The sequence below is a fragment of the Pezoporus wallicus genome, unplaced genomic scaffold, assembly GCF_028554395.1.
Source record: "Pezoporus wallicus isolate ANWC-B61680 ecotype Strahan unplaced genomic scaffold, APGP_CSIRO_Pwel_v1 contig_7956, whole genome shotgun sequence".
Classification (NCBI taxonomy): Eukaryota; Metazoa; Chordata; class Aves; order Psittaciformes; family Psittacidae; genus Pezoporus; species Pezoporus wallicus.
Window position 1 is genome coordinate 36,425 of NW_026635771.1, and position 15,944 is coordinate 52,368.

Genomic DNA, 15,944 nt, shown 5'->3' on the forward strand with positions numbered 1-15,944 from the left:
AAAGTAGAAATATCTGTCCAGACAAGATGTTGCATAAAATGGTTGGATTTAGAAGCATACTCTAAGGGTTTTGTTTTATTTATTATTATAATCTTGGGAAAATATGACCAAACTTTGCAGCAGTACCAATCTTGAGCACTATTAAATCTAATTAAAATGATTTATTGACAAATAGAGATTAAGCTATATGCATGTATGTTTTCTTATAAATGTTTCCATTGTCTTGCTTAATGTGGATGTGGCTTAGGAAATTGCAAAATGGTGCAATGTTTCTTTGGGGGTAAAGAGCAGACCATGCTGTGATCCTGGCACTTCATGTGGGCACAGCAGCTTGTAGCGGTTGTTAGAAACAAAAGAAAAAACACGTGCTCACTCTGCTTCTGCTGCAAAAGAGGAATGAACTCCAAGCCTAAGGACTGAGAGAACCCCTGTTCCCTGCCAGCAGAGGCAGGGTGCTAAGAATGTCTTGCTTTGGAGAAAATAGGCAGCAAGCCTAGCCAAGAAGAAAGAGGATGGAGCATGAATAGGACTTTTAAAAGGAGGGCCAGATGACAAGCATTTATGTCATATTTAAGGCTGTGATACAGAGCTACTGTATTCAGGTAGCTTCTTAGTTATGTGGCTTTAATTAAACAAAACCCTGTGCTAAATGACTGAAATAGTTATTAAGATACAGACGGAATCACAGTTGCCTTTATGCTAGGCTTCTACAGACAAAATTAGGTGTCTCATAAGTATCCCAATTTAATTTTCTTTTAATCTATAATTACTTACTTTTAAAATCCTCTCTAATTCCGTTTGGCTGCAGTGGGTACCAGAGAGTCTTATATAGCTTGTGAATTAGACCAATAATTAAGCATTTTGCTCACTCATTTGAAAACTTAAGAGGCACTCTGGGACAGCTCTGCAATTGGCTTGTCATTTTACCTCTGTAGAATTAGTACCGATAGTTTCTATCTTACTAGAATGAAAAATGCACCTTCTGTATTTAATAGATTCTGCATAGTTTATGGTAAGGCTGAGCCAGTAGTTAAAGCCGAAAATACTTTCCCTGAGTCCCAGAAGATTTAGCAAGCTGGAAAAAAGCTGGCTGCACTGGGAGGACTTGTGTGCCATGACCAGGAGGTGTTCTGAAGACCTGACACACAGAGCAGTAGGTTTGTTCCATACTGCTCAGAAAACCTCCAGCTTCACTCGCAATTTATGTCCCTTGTTTTCTTTCCTGGTTGCCACAGAGTGAGCTGGAGAATTTCAGCCTGTCCTTTGAATGTCTGTCTTGATGTATGCCCTTTTTAATGTTACTCTGAGCTAAAGGAGACTGGCTTGGGGGTGACAATCAGTTTGCTTCATTTTTCACTTGTGTTACATGAATTCAAAGCAGCAGGAAATGGGACTAGCTCAGAAATGAGTTTGCTTTTTCTCCTCCTTAAAGGAAAAAAAATCCCTTCCAGTAAGACTTCACTGCGCCAGAGACAATTAGAGTCAGCTGGTAGGAAGTCTTTCAGGGGGAGGAGAGGGGCATGGCTGCATATATGCCTTTGCATTAGGTGCAGAAGTCTCTTGATAGTGCATCTTGTGTTCAAATGAGTGACAAACAAGGTAGGGATGTGTTGGATAATCTAGCAGGTGTGTTATCAGACACAGACAGATGCACCAACATAACACATTTATTGCATGCAAAGGAAGAGGAGCCTGTGGTTGGTTCAGTAGTAGTTTCCTGCATGTAAACACACTGTATGTTGTTCAAGGAAGTGTGAGAGAGTGGCACCTACTGCAGAGGATCTCTGTGTCTGTATCTCAGCTGCCTGTTTGCCAGGCTTTGACCTCCCCATCTGCCCATTGGCATACAGCTGAGCAGAGAAAATAATTTCCTGAAGTACAACCAGGAGACGAATTCTTCGGTTGCTCTTTTGCTTGCCTGGTTATGTCATCCCTGTCCAGCGATCGTTTATTCTATTCATAAGGGAGTTTAAGCCAGATAGTCAAGGTGCATTATTTCAGGTTAGCATGGGGTCTCTTATTGCTGTTGTACATCATCTATTTGTGATGAAAACGATCTAGTGGATGTTATGCCTCGAATATGTCTGATTTCAGACGTGGGGTTTGCCGAGCAAGTCAACAAGCAGCCCTGACTCAGCGCTTTTGCTCCCTCTCTGTGCCCAGAGGGTGTGGTTGATCTCCCTGTGCCTTGCACGTGTTGCAACATGGGACCAACAGAGCAGGGCCAGCAGAACAGACCTTCACAAACTGACAAGCTCATGAGGCAGCTTTATTCACAACTCTGGTTATTGTTGGATGTTGTGAGGCAAGAGGGTTGATACCCATTTAGGATATAGTGCTGGAAGATCCTTAAGCTGAATTTTTAGACAGGATAGTGTAATTCTAAATATCTGTTGGCGTTCATGCAGTCTTGCAATTCAAGACAGCCTTAACTTCATGTTTTATGAATCTGCTAGCGGATGGGGGAAGACTTTTTTGAAATCAGTTTTGATGATGTTGCTTTTAAAACTGGTTCATTATCGCTGTTTTACTGTGGAGCCCTAGCTGGGATCTGGAAGAGTTTGAGGGAAAACAGGGTCTACCCACTTTATTTTCCCAAAGCTGAAAAATGTTTACATAATTTAAAAATATGGTTTGCCTCCCACTGTTTTGGGCCCTTTTTTAGATACTCTTAGGACTGAGGAATTACAGCAAGGCAAAATAATTAATTTTGCGTTTTGGTTATTAAGATATGCTTTATGCTAGCAAAGGACTTAAAGAAGCATTGAAGGTGAACGTAATTGTGAGAAGTCTTTGCATAACTCTAGGGTGATGACTTGGTATATAGCAAGCAAATTACTTGGAGTGTTTTCTGTGCTTTCCTACCTTCTGAATTACCTAGTGCCCAGAGCAGGCTGTAAGAGAAGAGGGCGCTGTGCTCCCCATGGCTTTTCCAATGCCAGCAGTCAGCTATTTTAAATTTTGCTGCTAATCCCTCTGCTTATCTTTTTTTCTGTTTCTTTACTGCAGCAAGCAAAAATGAAGTCCCACTCACTGGAGCACAGGAACCAGGAGCAACCTTTGTTACAGCCCAAGCAGGTATGGTAATGCTGGCAGGGCCCTGAGCCTAGCTCAGTGCTCAGGCCACCACAGTAAAGAACACAATGACTCTGCAGGGAGTAAATAAGTGTCCAGACACCATTAGGGATGCTCAGCTTGAGGAATTACTTTATGAAGATGGGATGATTTGCTGGCAATGCAGGACCTGTGTGAATTCAGGATAGATTCATAGGCCTATAACGTGATGGAGAGAGTCTCCAAATTACAGAAAATTGAGGTGGATTGGATCTTCAGAGTCATCCAAGTTCAAGGATTCAGCAGATAATTTAATACCAGGTGCTAAGATGTTTGCTGAACTAAGTCTGAATGAGTGATTTTGTGCCCCATGTCTATGATTGCGTGCAACCTGTGGGTCACAGGAGTTTATTCTGGGGCAGCCTGAAAGATGTTTGTAATACTAGGGACAGGGACAGACTGGGATGGAATGGAGAACAGTTGGCAGAAATTAAAGAAAAGCTGTTAATCTCTTCCCCCACCCCCAGCCCAGTAGTAGCACCAGCCATCTGTCAGGTTGGAAGCAGGCAGGAACAGGTTTGCTGCTGATCTGTGGCTTGTTGCTGCATGTTTCTGAAGGGATTCTTCTATAAGGATGTTTTATTTCCTACCTCTTTCCCTTTTAAAACTCTTGTTTCAGGACATACTGGGTATTCTTCCAGTGGGAAGCCCACTGACATCCAGCATCTCCTCTAGTATCACCTCCAGTCTGGCTGCAACGCCCCCAAGCCCTGCTGGCACCAGCAGCATACCAGGCATGAATGCCAATGCCCTTCCCTTCTACCCAACCAGTGACACCGTTGAGTCTGTCATAGGTAACTTTGCCTTTTTTTATTTATGCTAGTAGGGCTTCCTCAGACATGGACCACAGGTATAAGAATTGCAGTAGCATGGGTGTTCCAGTGAGGTGCAGTTTTTCATCTCTGTCATTGATGGCAGATTCCCCAGGCTGTAAGCTTTTTCTCTGACTCTGACACATGTGATGTTTTCTGCAGGTCATTATGGATGAAATTCACCCAAGGGACCAACAGAAGGTCTCTGAACCACTTATTCAGAATGTCAGATGGTGTAAAGGGCTTTATTTTTGGTTGTCAGAGTGACAAAGAGGTCTTTGAGTAGGCAGGAAATCACAGGGGCATTTTCCACAGTAACAACCCCTTACATTCTAAATGATGATTTCATAGCAAAGATGACCAACAGGTAGATTATAACGATTTGCCCTTCATAGAGTGTAGGACAGAGGCTATAAGAAAAAGGAGAAGAGAGAGTCCAAAGAGCAGAATTATTCCTCTTAGGTACAGGTTTTTTTGGTCACCTGTTTTTGTTTCTTTTTGTTTTTTCTCTCCTCCTTCTCCCTCCCCTCCTGCTTTTAGTCTAACGTTTCTGAGGTGAAATTACTAATTTGTTAAAAATAATAATAGAGCAGGTGAGGGGGCATGTGTGGGATGAAATTCTATTGATCATGATTAGTGATGAGGCATGTTCAAATAGATGTACCGTTTGCAGGCATTCATAATCTTTATTTTACACTATCTTTGAATCTCTGATGTTTTTCAAGTGTTCCCTTCTACTGGAATTTCTTTTCTGAGTGGGTCTTCAGCAAATTATGGACACAAGCCAGATCCAGACATGTGATAAGCCAGTGTTACTGCATATTATGGACAGACTCAGAAGAACAGTCTGGGGAAGACTTATGGGAACTGCTGTTTTCATATATTTAGGAATACTTTGAGATGAAAAGAACCGGATCAGACAAAAGAACCTAAACTCAAAAGCTGCCCATGACACTTCTGCCAAACCATTTAAGAACAGCATCACACAGGGCAGAGAGTAGGGCCGTGCAGACTGACAAATAGAGAGCAAAAGCTCCTCTGCATGTAGGCTCTTTGGGCCATCCTATCTCTTGAAGTTGTTGGTCCTTTATAACATAATTGGTACCTCTGTGTCTGGCAGAGTCTGCCTTGGATGACCTGGACCTGAATGAATTCGGAGTGGCTGCCCTGGAGAAGACATTTGACAGCAGCACAGTGCCCCACACGAGTGGCATCATGATAGGTACATGAAAGCAACAGAGCTTTCTTTATCTTCTGCCAAGCAGTGTTGCCCAGTCACCTCAGTGGAGCCAGCCCAACAAAGCTCTAAAACCAGTCCCAAAATAACATCAGTTAAAACAGCAACTATAACAAACTCTGGCAACCACTGAGAGTCTTTGAAGTGAAAGCTTTCCCTCATTAACTAGCAGAGCTGAGTTCTTGCCATTGGGCCCAGGTGTCTTGGGGATGTTTCTTGAAACTGAATGGGTCTTGATATGGTTTTTTTTGGGGGGGGTGGGTGGGTGTTGGTTGGGGCTTTTTGGGGGTTGTGGTTTTTTTTGTTTTTTTTTTTCTTTGGTTTTTGGAAGTGTGTAAGTAGACTCTAGAAGGTATCTGATACCTTTAAAAACAGGCCAAAGTATAGCGATTTGCATCTTAAGTAGAAAACTCTCCCTAGCAGTAACAGGAAACTCACTGACCTGTAATGCTATCCATTTGTCACAGAGTGTCATCATGGTCTGCTGGTTTGATCCCTGTAATGTCTGTCTCATTTTAATATATGGAAGTATTTTAAGGCCACTTCTACCTGTGTAGTTTCTGGCTACCCTTGCTGTGTAAGACAGGTTTTTGAATGGGAACTACTTTTGGTTGCCTGAAGGTTTACAAAGGAACTACACTCCTGGAGCTGTATTGAAGTAGGAAGGGACTTACAGAAGGAACCCTGAAGAGTATCACTTCTGCTTCCCTGTCAAAGATAAGAGTGTGATTGGAGAGTTTACTGTACATGTCTTCTGCTGCTACCCATCTGCAGTGGCTTAGAGATGCTCCATACTGCTTTTTCCTCTGTTCACGTCAGGTCAGGGTGTTACCTGGCGAATATCTAAGGGAGACAAGGAGAGAGTGGGGAGCAGGGCTGAGATCTCCCTCAAGCTGTGTGTGGCAGACAGAATGACCTCTGGGTAAGGGAAGTGTGATGTCTTTGGAGGTTTGGCTTTTGTTTGTTTGAGGCTGATGGATCTGGGCACTCAAGTGTGTCTAAAATGACTGAAGCTTGTTACTGATTTTTAGTGGTTAAGATCATGACCTGACCAAGCATGATAGTTGTCTTACTGCAGATTGTTTGGAAGTGTTAAAGGCAGAGGAACACGTTTTAGGACTGAAATGTTCATTGGAAAGTATTTCACCAGATGATAGCAAAATTCATCTTCTCTAGACTGATAGGGACTGAACTCTCCTCAGAAAACCTTTTGTTGCTTTGGCTGATGAAAGAGTAGTCCATTGAACTCTGGATGGTTTCTGACTATGTGGGTCATAGGGTGGCAGCCTTCTCTTAAAGGCTGAAAGGGGAATGGAGTGTGATGGGAAGCAGAGGGAATTCTGAGGGGCTTAGGGAGGAGAAAGGGAATCCAACGCCTTCTGCTCTGAACTCCTGCACTGTGCCCATACTTCATGTTCATACATAGCCATCCTCTCTGTGTGTTCTTTGTCCAGGTGGGAGTTTGCTGCAAAGTTCTGCTCCTGTAAATATCCCCGGGTCACTTGGAAGCTCTGCCTCCTTCCACTCTGCCTCTCCTTCTCCACCAGTCAGCCTCTCATCGCATTTCCTTCATCAGCCCCAGGGACACTTAAGCCAATCAGAAAGCACGTTCCTGGGGACATCAGCTTCTCATGGATCATTAGGTAAATGCACAGTGTGTGTGTCCCCCATGTACATGCCTGTGTGTGCCATGTAAGTATTTTCTTTTAAGTTAGCTTTAATTTTAATGTATTGTTTCACTGCTGCCATTTGTATCTCTTCTCATGAGAACAGCTACAGTACTAGGAGCTGCTTTACAGAAAATCAGCTAATGGCTTGTGAACAAGGGAGGAATTCCCTCTGCTTCCCATATTTCTAGGCTGAGAAGAAGGGGCAGACAGGTTAAGTGACTTACTGTGGTGATGATGGTCAAGGAAAAGAGCTTTGCCTTTTCCTGCCAACAATGCTGTGCTGAGACTTTGCTTCACATAAAACTCAGAGTTGAATCGTCAGCTTTGCTTATATAAGGTGGGAATTGCAGTTTGCCCTTAGGACTGCTTGTAGATCAGATTGACTTCTAGGAGCTCTAGAGCAGGCTTGGGTGATTTATTTTTTTTCTCTCCTATTTGGTACTCTGCAGCTCTGCAATATGGACTTTGAAAAAAGTTAGTGTTTCAGCTTCAGCCTTTTCCCCTTTGTGCCGCCTTCCACCTTTGAGGATATGTTTTATGAAGGACTGTGAAGGGATGAGAAACTGCTTTAAAGCTCCACAGCTGTATCAAGCACAACTGGGAAGTGAGGGGCCAAATAGATTTTATTATCTAGACACAGGCTTACCTCGGGAAATAAAACTAGGCTCAAGGCTGCAGTGACAATAGCTCTGCTCATTTCTGTTAGTTCTCTCTCTTGATACTAGATGTAAATGTTTCTTCAGATTTGAGATACACTAATCCTTATATTCAGCTTAACTTCAGATAGTGATTACATGCTTTTGCAATCTGTTTCTATATACACTGTGTAACTGCATCCCTTGTTTGCATAGGCCAGAGCCATGCTGCCATGCCTTGGGATTGCTATTTGTTTGGCTTTAACAGCTTTAAAACTTACTATAATAAGAAAAGAGACATCAGAGGGCATCTCTGCTAGTAATTAGTGTTGAGGCTGGCTGTTTTTCTCTGTTTCAGTAAGAAAATGAAAACTTGCTGAAAAGGCCTGCTTTCAATTTCAGAAGAAACAAGTTAAGCAGTTATATTTGTCTTGACCATGTATTTATGCAAACAAAACCCCAAAAAGAAATGCAGGATATTCACAAATGTATTAAAGTTTATTTTTAAGATAAAAGTTAGATACTTTCTTGTAATACAATAAAAGCATTTTGCAAAGGTTTTGGTAAGATATTTAAATAGTAACCTAGCAGTTGGGAATCTGGAATCTCTCTATTCCACGTGACTTGCTGAGTGCACACAGATTAGTGTGTAGTGTGTGTAGTTATTACTTATTTGTATTGCAGTTGAGTTAAAAATACCTAGTCCTGGGCTAGTTCCCACTGTGCTAGATGCGAAATGTGCAGAGAAGGCATTCCTGACCAATGTAAGTGTAAAATGAGAACAGACTGAAAGAGAGAGTACAAAGGAATGCCAAGATAAGCTTGGTCAGCATTATGGCAGAATTTGTGGCTTGCCAGCATCCTGCTTAGTGCTAGGTTCCCATTTGAGAAAACTGAATTATTTTAAAACAAAATGTGAATTGGGATTCCGTGAGCACACTTCAGAGCAGCTGAAATGGATCTGTGGTAAGTGGCTTGAGCCGGCAAAGATCCCTTCTTGCTCTGCTGAATGACTTGTCAAGGCACCTAAGCCCTTAGTGAAGACAAGTCACTATTTTTCAGCTGCATTTTTCCACAACTGTGTCTTGGGTGGATACCAAAAGGGAAGTTGTGAGGGTTAGCCCTCAGCCAGAGGGCTTAGGCCTCGGGGCTTGTCAGAAACTGTCAGTTTGGTGGCTGCAAGATCAGAATTAACAAATACAACCAGATCTAGGAATGTCTGCAGCCAGTGGTAAGCACCACTGAATGAAAATGACTTCTCCATCAAACTGGTGCATGTCTGTGCGTAAGAGTCCACTCGGCAGCTCTGTCTTGATAGTAGCTTTTCCTACTAGTTTTCCCCTGAATACAAAATGTAGATGCTTATTTTAAGTAGATTTTTTTTGTTGTTGCTGTTATTGTTAAAAGAGGCTGTGAAAAATAGTGTTTTGCTTACAACTGTTTTTCTACTGCTTTGTCTCCTAAGCCTTGAATTTCTTTCTGAAAAGAGAAATTGTTTGGACAACCTAAACTAGGGAAGTGGCTAGTCAGTCTTCTCCAGTGCCAATCACTAGATTTATGCTAGAGCTCTGCTGGGGATGAAGCTCGCCTCCACTTGTTTATAAACAGTGTTTTCCAGTTGGTTCTGTTTCTTGCATATGCAAACAGTGATGACATTGGCACATATTAGTCTCACTGTTTGGGAAGTGAGACTCATTTCCTAAGTACCAAGCTGAGGATACAAAAGCATATGTTTTCTTAGGGTATATATGAGAAGAATCATCACCTGGACTAGTTGCATGAAGCAGCCTGGTCACCAGTGCTGATGGCTGTACTGCACACAAGTGGGAAGGCAGTAAGCAGTTCACAGGTTCTCATATGAGAAGGGGAATTCAAGCTGGTAGTCAGCTCTGCTGTAAAATCAATATTTTTAAAACCAGCCTGGTTCAAAAGTTGCCTCCACTCAGTTTCTTGGATGCTACCTTTATCATCAAAGATGAGGCCTAATGGTGTGAAACTTCCCCTAGTAAGTCCCTTTATTGCAGACTCCTGGGTACTGGGGATGAAAGTAATTCTTAAGATGATCTTACCTTTCCTGTGTACACATTTTTGAATCCTGGATTTCACAGGGGTAGGGAGGAAATGGGGAAATTGCCAGTGATATAACCCTCTCTATTTCCCTGTGAAACAGGTTTAAATGGGATGAACAGCAGCATATGGGAACACATTGCTTCAGGGAGTTTTTCGCCCAGTACCTCACCTGCATTTCTGTCAGGTCCAGGTGCTGCTGAGCTGGCACGGCTACGGCAAGAGCTGGATGAAGCCAATGGCACAATAAAGCAGTGGGAAGAGTCTTGGAAACAAGCCAAACAGGTACTTAAGCACCTCCTGAGAAGAGAAATTAGGGAATGTAAAGGAGTAGAAGGGTGTCAGCATTTCACCAGGAGCTTTCCAGGCTGTGAGGTGATGGGAGGGACTGTAGGTTTGTAAAAACATTCTCTTAAGCAATCTTATTCTTCCCTCTCCCATGGCAAGAGGGACTGAATCACTGCGCCTGATGTATTCAGATGCTGGAAGTGCAAGGCCAGGTGTCATACAGATGGACTGGAGTGCTTGACAGTCTTGGACGTTCCAGTTGACTTAGTTCCATAGCAATTTTGCCAATGTGCAGAGTTCATCCCCTTCATGGTGGGAGCCAAATATGTAGAACCACAGCCCAACCAGATGTCGTATTTGGGATGAGTGGAATATTGAAGCACAAAGCTCCAAGGATGTTTCAAAATCTGGGAACAGGGCAAGTTGGACAGAATTCACTCCTGGTGTAGAGTGTATGGAAATGGATTATTTTGCCTTGGATCCTCTTTTGGAGGACGACCAAGTTTTCAGACTGCTTCTTTTGCCTTCTTTGTTGGAACCTGTAGGCTTGTGATGCTTGGAAAAAGGAGGCAGAGGAAGCAAATGATCGCGCCAACACAGCTAACATGGAATGTGAACTGGCCCGGGAGCAGAGGGAAGCCTTGGAGCTTCAAGTGAAGAAACTTCAGGAGGAGCTGGAGAGGATCCACACAGGCCAGGACCCACAGTTTCTGTGCTCCTTCGCTGACCTGGAAACGCTCTCACTGTCTTCACTTTACAACCTTCAGAAACAGCTTCGGGCAAACCTGGAGAAAGTTGATAAGGTGAGTGCCAGGCTTTGTTTGGAAGGGATTTGCTCTCTCTACTCCTGCATATCATGGTGCTTTTCCCTTTTCTCAGGGTAGTCTGTCAAACCAATTCTATGTGGATGTAGCCAAAGTGAGGTTTAGCCAGCTTATGGGAAAATACCTACATCATCTTTGTGCCTAAAGCACAAGAGTTTAGGTCAGTCAAAGCTGTTCTGTTGATTCTAAAGGTCCTAAAAGACATTGTGCTGTGCTGGTTCGCTTTTGCTTCAGGTGAATAGGTGGACACCTGCAGGTCCCTCCCCTGCTGGCTCCTTGGTGTTCCCCAACTGCATAGTGCAGGACAGCAGTCCCCCCTTGTGACTTTGATGCTTGTGTTTTGTCCTGTCCCCCTCTCTTGCAGGCGGTATTTCAGATGCAGTCAGTGAAATGCCTTAAATGTCAGGAGGAGAACCGGGTGGTGTTACCGTGCCAACATGCAGTGCTGTGTGAAACCTGCGCCGAGGAGGGCGAGTGCCCCATCTGCCATCCCAACAGGCCCCACCCTCTCCAGTCGTGACCTTCCAAGGACACTTGTTCTAATCATATCATGTAGAACTTTTTAACTTTATACATACGTACATATATATATGTATGTGTATATATATATGTATATATGTGTGTGTAAGTGCGTGTTTGTGAATGTGTATGTATATGCACGCACACGCACATACACACACAAAACAAAAATTAGTTGCAGAGCACTTTTTAATATTTTACATCCTGTATCTAAACTGCCCCTCACCTGCGCCCCATTAATTCTAACTCTTGAGGAACTTTGAGAGCTGTTTTTAATACAGATCAAAGGGCCATTTGCAAAGAGTCTGTGTTTCTCCTCTTTTCTATTTAGGTGATAACAAATTTTTGACTATTCCCAGAAGTATTTAGAGTGGGCAAGAGGGGCTTCCATGTGCTTTCCAGAGGAAGAGTTACAATCACAGGGGGGATCAAGGTGTATTGAGGTTACTAGTTCATGTCCTTGGTCGCCCTGCTTTTTCACTGACCCAGCTTGGTTAAAGCTGTCCTCCCTGATGGAAGCTCTGCTGGGTGCCTGCCTGGTGGGCCTTGCAGCGCTGAGCTCTGAATGTGCAGGAACTTTGTCATTTAATCAGCAAAGTTCGCTTTTTAAATTTTTTTACACTCTTTGTATATTTGTATGAAAAGAAGAAAAGAGGGAAAAAAAAAATGATTTGGATCGAGCACAAGCCAAGCCCCCAGATTCAGTGGCTAGTGTTCATTGCCGGTGCAGCTGACATGTTTCAAGTCTGAGCAGCCTTAGAATTATTGTATTTGTGTCAGCTAAAGGCCTTTATGAAGGAAATACTGATGCAGAGGTTGGTTCTCTCTAGGCCCTCCTTTGCCTGGTGGTTCTCTGGAGACTTTTTACTGTTTCAGACCAGATGAATTTTGTTTTAGCCACAGGGACCTGGTTCGCAGTCACTGCTGAAATGCGTGAAACAATTCCAGGCACTCTGACGTTGATGATGTTGAAGAGTCAATATTGCCTGTGTCAGCCCCTCCAGAATGGTTTGTTGGACCACTGGGTCCAGAAGCCCTCATGCTAGAAATCATGTGTACCTGTGGTGACAGAGAAAGTCCAGCGTGACAAAGAAATGCCATCAACTTAGACCTGTCCAGTAGCTGAGCTGTGACTTCCTTCACCCGTGTGTCTGTTGGGTTTTTACATAGGGTGGATTGCAGTAACCTGCTGGGATCTCAACCAAAAGGCCGCTCAGTTGATGAAACATTTTTATTTTGCACAGGGATGCTGCCTGTGCTACGCCTCTCTGGCCTGGAAAAGCACTGGAACCTCCAGCAGCCCACTGTTGTAGGAAAACAGAATTTTTACTGGAGCCTCTCAGAAGACTTCATATTTAATGCAAAGACATAATTAGGTTTGCTTCCATAATTCCACCTTTCCTTTACATGGAAAAGGGTTCATATGCATTCCCAGATGATCTCTAAGTGCAGCTCTGTGTAGTTCTTTTTATGTTTTTCCCATTAACTTGTTTCTGGTTTTTTTTTTGGCAAAAATGCTTTTTTTTTTTTTTAACTTTCCATGTGTATTTTATTGTAACTAGCATCAGGGTTTGGTTTTTTTTTAATTTTTTTTTTATGGAGAGACAGTGTTGAGTGACTATTGTGGCTATGTTGTTTGGTTATAGCCTTTGAATGTTTGTGCTATGGGGCAGTGCATCTGCCTTGATCTGATCTTGAGAGACCTTTAATGAAAATATGTGAGCATTTCTTAGGAAAAATATAAAAGGGGGGGCCTGGAAGAAGTGGGGAGAGGAGGAAAAAGCCCAGTTAAGATAAAAACTTACTATAATTTTTGTAACTAACTTAAATCATAGGAAATAAAGTCTTGTATCAGGTCTTTAATATTTATAAGAACCAGAACAGCTCAGCCTCTTGGCTATTGGTTTGTAACACTTCGTATTAGCACGGTGGGTTTTCTGCTCTCCTGCCTCCCTGTGGGACTCTTCAGGGTGGTGCTGCCTTTGGCTACCCCTCTTCTTCTGACTTAAGACAACACTACCCTGGGTAGAACTGTCCAGCACCCACCTGCATGACTGCATCTGACTTGCACTGGGCCTTTTCCCTTTGTCCCTTCCTTTCAGATAAAACTTTCAGATGTCTCGGTGGGACTCCAAGTCCTGGTGTGATGCAGGCTACTGTGTCTAGGGGGAAAGGAGGTATTTTCCCCCCGTTTCCATAGGGCATATTGCTTAGGCAGGGGAGTACAAGATAAAATCCAGGCCAGAGAAATCATGTTTTTCCCATTTGAGTAAAAGCGTTTCTCTGGTTTAAACTTATACTGAAGGACCAAAGAATTCAAACCTAAACTTTCCATTGGCGCACTGCACTCATGGCTGAAAAGCCTGAAGGAATTAGCACCAGCCTCTTCCCTTGCTCCCACCCCATTGTATCTCAGCACTCTCTTTGCACAAGCACATATGCTGTTTCTCACTTTCCTTTGGTTCTTCAAGAAACACATCCTAAATTGAGGTTTCTATCAATTTCTCTGCTGCTTTTAAAAAAAATATAAATCTGAAATGTGAATTATTTTCTGAAGTATCAGTTGGAAAAGAGAACTTTCATCTTTGCATATTTTGTGGATATCTTAGAGGGCCATTTCCATGACGATTTTATAACCAAGGGAGGGGAAAGCAAGGGGCAGGGGCAGCATTCCTGACCCACTCCAGCAGTGGTTCCTGCCTGCCCTGGGCAGGAGGGATGGGCCAAAATCACAGCACTGCTTTTAAGTCTTTAAGAGTCTGTGGTCAGCTTTTCTGTGGTGATGTGCCCATGTTATGTACTGTCAAGGTTCCTTTTGAAGCTGGAGCTCCCTTTTACAGGACACAGAATTAAGAGGGCTTTTCTGGCCATGCTTAATAACAAAGTTTTGGTCCGCAAAGCTTTTGCTGAGCAGCCCAGATGGCTATTGGTGACCAGCCATGACTCTGTCTGGGCCCTGCTTCTTCACCCAGACTCCTTATGGATAATGGGATTTTCCTCCCCACATTTTTGGGAGCTTCAGAAGTGTTGACCTCAGTAACTAATTGTGCAGGTTGGATGCACAATTAGTCTGACTTAAGAACTGGGGGAACAGATTCTTAATTGTGTTGTGAAACCACAGTATCTTAAAGAGCAAACTTACACATTATTATAAAAAAAGAATATAGAAGCAGGTGGCTTAAGCCAACACCACCCTGGGTAGATGGACATCAAAAAGCAAGGGCGATAGCCAGGAGCTGAAGAATTTTGTCAGTGCTTTCGACTAACAGGACCACTTTTAGGTCACCTCTGGCCTTAGATGCTGTAGCCATCTGCCACCTGTGGCCAGGGCACAGTGGCACAGGAGGGACCAGGCGAAGGTCTTGGAGCTGGAGCATGTTTTTCCCCTGAAGGGGGGTGCTGTAGCCAGTCCCCTGCTGCAGGGTTTTACACTTTCTGTACATCTCTGAAGCTGAACTTGAGCCATCTGCAAGGCTTATGCAGCTGAGACAGTGAAGAGAAGCCTTTACCCTGTGAGGAGGTGTGTAATGCTGGACAGGCTTAGTAATTCATTGCTCTTCCACCAGCCTCCTCTCTTTTTCCTCATCTGAGAAGGAAGAATATTACCAGTGTTTTCCTCCAGAATTAGAATAATCCTTGGAGTGATGGCCAACAGAATAGATGTTACTGATGTAAAACCTGATATTTTAAAGGTGAGGTATTCCTGCAAACTAGTGACTGCATCAGAGAGATTTCTGGGGCTTCCCCACTCCATAGCTTCCAATGTTAAAACAAAATAAATACAGTATACGTTTAAAAAAAAATAATAATAATACACACTGCAGTATTTCTGGTGGCAATTCTTGACCAGGCTCATCCCCAGGAGGAGGGGCACTGGGCAGAAGCGCCCCTAGTCTGTGTAGAAGTTGGCAGAATGGTGATCGGTGCTGTGTAAAACGTGTTGTTGATTCCATGTATAGAACTGTGATTTCAGCTGTTGTTCTCTCGTACTCTGTAAATACGTGTTTTGGCTGTCGGATACCCGGTTTAGACTCTTTTTCTTGGCAGAGTGAATTTGCATGTGGGGCTGGAAAGAACTCGATCTGTGTCACAGTTTCCAAGGGCAGAATGGGTTTTGGTTTGTTTGGTTTTTCTGTTGGTTTTTTTTTTTAGATGACAATAAATTTTTATTTTTTTGCTAAGAAAAAAGAAATCTGCTGAAGTGTGTGTGTGTGTGCGTGCATGGAGCCCAGGGCGGTTGTGCAGCCCTGTGCCCTCCTGAGGGCCTCAGGGAGATGTGAACAGTGGAACCCTCTGAACAACAATCTAGAGCCAGGTTTGCCTTCTCCCTTTCAGGTGCCTAAGAATCCCCTCTGGATCAAGCCCCATTTCTCAGTGTAGGTTATGGGTGGGTGGGATTGCCCTTCACCTTTATGGTCAAGATGCAATGGAAGCGGGGGGGAAGTGGTGGTGCAGTGTGATTGGGTGGGGAAGAGAATCATAGAACCAGACTGGTTTTGGGTTGGAAGAAACTTTGAAGATCATAGAGTTTCAACCCCCTTGCTGTGGGCAAAGGCCATTGTCATGGTTTGAGTCCAGTCAGTAATTCAGAAAAACCACACAGCCGCTTGCTCACTCCCCCACTTCCTGCCCTGGCTCCCAGAGGCATGGGAAGGAGAATCGAAAGAATGTAACGCCCACAGGCTGAGATAAGAACAGTCCAGTAACTTAAGGTATAACACAAAACCACTGCTGCTACCACCAATAATAATGATGATAAGGGAAATAACAAGGGAAGA

General features: G+C 43.4%; 1 protein-coding gene across 6 annotated transcripts in view; it reads left to right on the forward strand.

The window, feature by feature from the left end:
- Positions 1 to 15,358, forward strand: part of UNK (unk zinc finger) — a 49,573-nt gene extending 34,215 nt beyond the window's left edge. For 3 of the 6 annotated variants that reach the window (XM_057398178.1, XM_057398179.1, XM_057398183.1), the window contains 7 exons: positions 3,010 to 3,078; positions 3,734 to 3,908; positions 5,047 to 5,148; positions 6,618 to 6,806; positions 9,639 to 9,820; positions 10,369 to 10,626; positions 11,012 to 15,358. In XM_057398178.1, the coding sequence (XP_057254161.1) occupies positions 3,010 to 3,078; positions 3,734 to 3,908; positions 5,047 to 5,148; positions 6,618 to 6,806; positions 9,639 to 9,820; positions 10,369 to 10,626; positions 11,012 to 11,167 (1,131 nt within the window). In that variant the 3' untranslated portion in view covers positions 11,168 to 15,358. The remainder of the gene's footprint in view (positions 1 to 3,009; positions 3,079 to 3,733; positions 3,909 to 5,046; positions 5,149 to 6,617; positions 6,807 to 9,638; positions 9,821 to 10,368; positions 10,627 to 11,011) is intronic. The other 3 variants (XM_057398180.1, XM_057398182.1, XM_057398184.1) reach the window with 3 other exon arrangements.
- The last annotated feature ends 586 nt before the right edge of the window (positions 15,359 to 15,944 follow it).